A 3,611-nucleotide genomic window follows, 5' to 3' on the forward strand; every position below is an offset into this window, starting at 1 on the left:
ACCCAAGGAAAAAGAACGAAAAAGCCTGAAGCGAGGCTCGAACCCGGGATTTCCGAATCACAGTGCAATGCCTTAACCACTCGGCCACTTTGTTCGCAATATTCTTACGAATTTCGTTATTCTTGTTATTTTGAATTAAGGAGGACTCGGTCCATTTTATCTGTTACTGATAGGATAGTATGTGACATGATTATATGATATGATATGATATGATATGATATGATATGATATGATATGATATGATATGATATGATATGATATGATGTGATATGGTATGAAATTATATGATATGATATGTTAATGATATGATGAAAAATGTTCATATGAACGTATCATGGCCACCCGAATCTTGACCGTTTTGAAACGACCGGTCACATATTTTGCTGTAATCAACACGGCAATGCGGGTGGATGGAGGTTGGACGGAATGGGCAAACGTCTAGGATAGTAGGCAATTACTGTCATCATATAGTCCTGATACTACACCCCAAGGATGGACCATAATAATCTTGAAGGCACGAGGAGGCAAAGTTCGAACACATAAAATCGAATTCCTCAGCACCAATAAAATGAAACAAATCGCTCACAACCATAATTTACACGGCTACAGGCCTGGGATTTTCACACCGCATCCTGAACATTATTTCTCAGTCGTTTCCATTGGACTATAAGTCGGTATCGTTTTCCACATTTGTATCGTGGTGCAATGAGATTAAATGGGTGTTATCTTTATTGACTGACATCTGACCTTTTACCTTTCCCTTTCTATTGTCTGAAGACTTGCGGGACATATTTACAATTGATGTGCTGTTTCACTCATTACACCCCGTGGCGCAATGGGCACTGAGCACCTTGGACCCCCGAGTTCGGTGATTAATCGCTACATCACGTGACAATAGATCTGGATTAGATACCTGGAAATGTGGTTTTATAATAAGACAATGTTAAAACATCGTATATCGATATAGCTGCTTGGCATTAGGCATTGGTCAATAATAATTTTATCTTGTTTTTTGAAATAATAACTTTATTTTCATCACGTAACTAATTGTGTTTATGGTGTTGTGTGATAAATTTAATAGTTCTGAAAAATAACTTAAATAACACGTAGATTTATTTATTCAATATTGTAGCTTACGCCAATTAGACTTTAATAAGTACTGATATAGTTACGAGTTTATGTGGTAGTATTACAATATCCAAACGTTGGTGCCAGTTGATTGAAATAAATGGTGACGTTATGTCAAAAAAGAAGTTTTCTGAATTTATTTGAGTGTAAGTAATCTATCTTAATCTTAATACATTTTCTATAAACCCAGGCTTCACTTTATTTGACTTACTGCATTTTAGCATCGACCACATATACACTATAAAAAGTGTTGTCCAGTCCAAGTGGTGATAATTGTAGGTTGGGCTCTATCGGTTGACACACCACTAAAGACGGTCTAGCAGGATAACATTTAATGTTATAGCTATACTACCGTCACCACTCTACAGTTGTAATAATTATCAGTACTAGAGTGGATATTTTACACCTTGTTGTTTGCATTACAAGGATTGGTGTGAGTTGATCTCTTGCCTGTTACGTACATCTCATTCTTACATCTCCCATATTACCTCGGTGCAGATTTGATATAAAAGGTGTCCGACAGGAGACCTGGTAGAACCCCGATTGTCATCAGCCAGAGGAATTCATTTTAGCCATCAATACGGTAAGTGCTTGAAATCACTTTAAACGTATCGTGAAATCCAGGACTTAGATGGATGTTTACCTGTCTATTCGTTAAACGTTTCATATTTTCACCCGTCTGTTCAATTATCTATTTTTTATCCACCTAATTATTTTAATAATAATTATTTTTAATAGTTCAGATAGGAGCACTTCGTTATTATGTGTTGTTCAAAGCTTATTTCGAAGTGTTATTTTCTGCTTTGTATCGCTGGATGCTACAAGATTATATTGATTTATTTTTTAACCACCCTTGGGTTAGAGAGAATACACTTTAGTTATTCATCTTGTAGACCATTCAAAAGCCTAATTATTTTGATTCTATAAGTATATCTTACGTGCTTTTCATTAGTTTTTTTTTTATACACGTAGAACCAATGGCAATTACAGCTCACATGTCATGTATTCCTCTCTCTGTCTCTCTCTCTCTCTCTCTCTCTCTCTCTCTCTCTATATATATATATATATATATATATATATATATATATATAAATGTATACATCCCTCTATCTATCTATCTATCTATCTATCTATCTCTTTCACACACACACACACACACACACACACACACATACACACATACATACACACACACACGCACGTACACTCCCACATACCTTTCTATCTTGCTTTTATTCCTTCTTTACGAGTAATTATTTCCGTCCATCTCTCGCACACACCTCTTTGAAACTCGTAGTTATATATCATTTATATTTCTACGAAAGAAAAAACAACACAATTATTTATCTCCTGATATGCTTATCAAACTATTAATCCATAGATGTCGACATTTCTAATAATCTATTTCCGTGTTCCTATTCAATTGGATTCAAGTCTGATGTCACGTCCCCCAGCAACGACGGCCATCGTGGTTCTAAACAAAGAAAATTGGTACTTTTTATTCTTCATGCTGGCTAGAACTTTTCATATGTCTTGTGATCAGAATGTGTAAAAGTCAAAACATGATCAGATATACAATGATTATTTTTCCTCTAGATACGCTTTTATGGTCGTAGGAGAACGATTTCATAAGGGCGTTCGCCATTATTCCGATAGTTTAGAGCCAGTTACTAAGTTACCATGCGTCATTACGAGGGAAGTGACGTTATGACTGTTTAAGCGGATTGCATTATCGTTCACCTCAATTGCATAAAATGATTTAAATGAAGATGATGAAGAATTAACCTGCCTGTTCTAATAAAGATAACCCGTCTTTCAGAGCCACTCGTCTAATGCGATCTATACACACGAGGCTCATGGAATCGGAGTTTCTCCAGATTTCTCCAGCGTGAATCAGACAATGGCACTAGCTTGCTACCCTTTGGAAAGGACGCTAGACCATCGCAAAATACTTTCCTGGAGACCAATCAGAACCAGCTACCCAATCACTGCTTGGGGGGGGGGGGCGTAAAAAAATTATCTATACTTTACCCCGGATCTATCTCAGTCCATTTGAGTGTTAAGGAAGTAGTATACCAATGAGCTATCGAGGCCTCAAAACTAATAAAACACATCTCTTATTTAGGCCAAAAAACTCGTAGCGTCTCGTAACGATAGATTTATAACATTAAATTTAATAAAGTTAAAAGAGTATCTTGAGCTTTTATATAGTGCAATGACCACCAAACGTGATCATAGCGCATTACACGTGGTCACTAGCCACCAGCAACACTTTAACACGAAGATAACTAGACAAGACTTGGACAGAGACAACACTGTTAACGTCCAGGTAGGATTTTACACCTAAGTACAGTAATGTGAGTAAAAATTACTTTCCAAGGACTCATTTATGCAACGCTCGGAACTCGAACCAAGGACCTTCCGGTTCGAAGGTGAGTGTCATGCATATCACTAGACCACATGGCCTCACATTCTAATCTATC

The 3,611-nt window shown here is 36.7% G+C and overlaps 1 protein-coding gene across 1 annotated transcript in view; it reads left to right on the forward strand.

The window, feature by feature from the left end:
* The first annotated feature begins 334 nt into the window (after positions 1-334).
* LOC144971817 (uncharacterized) overlaps positions 335-3,611 on the forward strand; it is a 28,189-nt gene continuing 24,912 nt past the window's right edge. The window contains exons 1-2 of the mRNA XM_078912894.1: positions 335-416; positions 2,510-2,619. Of these exons, the coding sequence (XP_078769020.1) occupies positions 335-416; positions 2,510-2,619 (192 nt within the window). The remainder of the gene's footprint in view (positions 417-2,509; positions 2,620-3,611) is intronic.

The sequence above is a fragment of the Berghia stephanieae genome, chromosome 4 (genome assembly GCF_034508935.2).
Source record: "Berghia stephanieae isolate SIO BIC M18660-M18661 chromosome 4, UCSD_Bste_1.3, whole genome shotgun sequence".
NCBI classification, from domain to species: domain Eukaryota; kingdom Metazoa; phylum Mollusca; class Gastropoda; order Nudibranchia; family Aeolidiidae; genus Berghia; species Berghia stephanieae.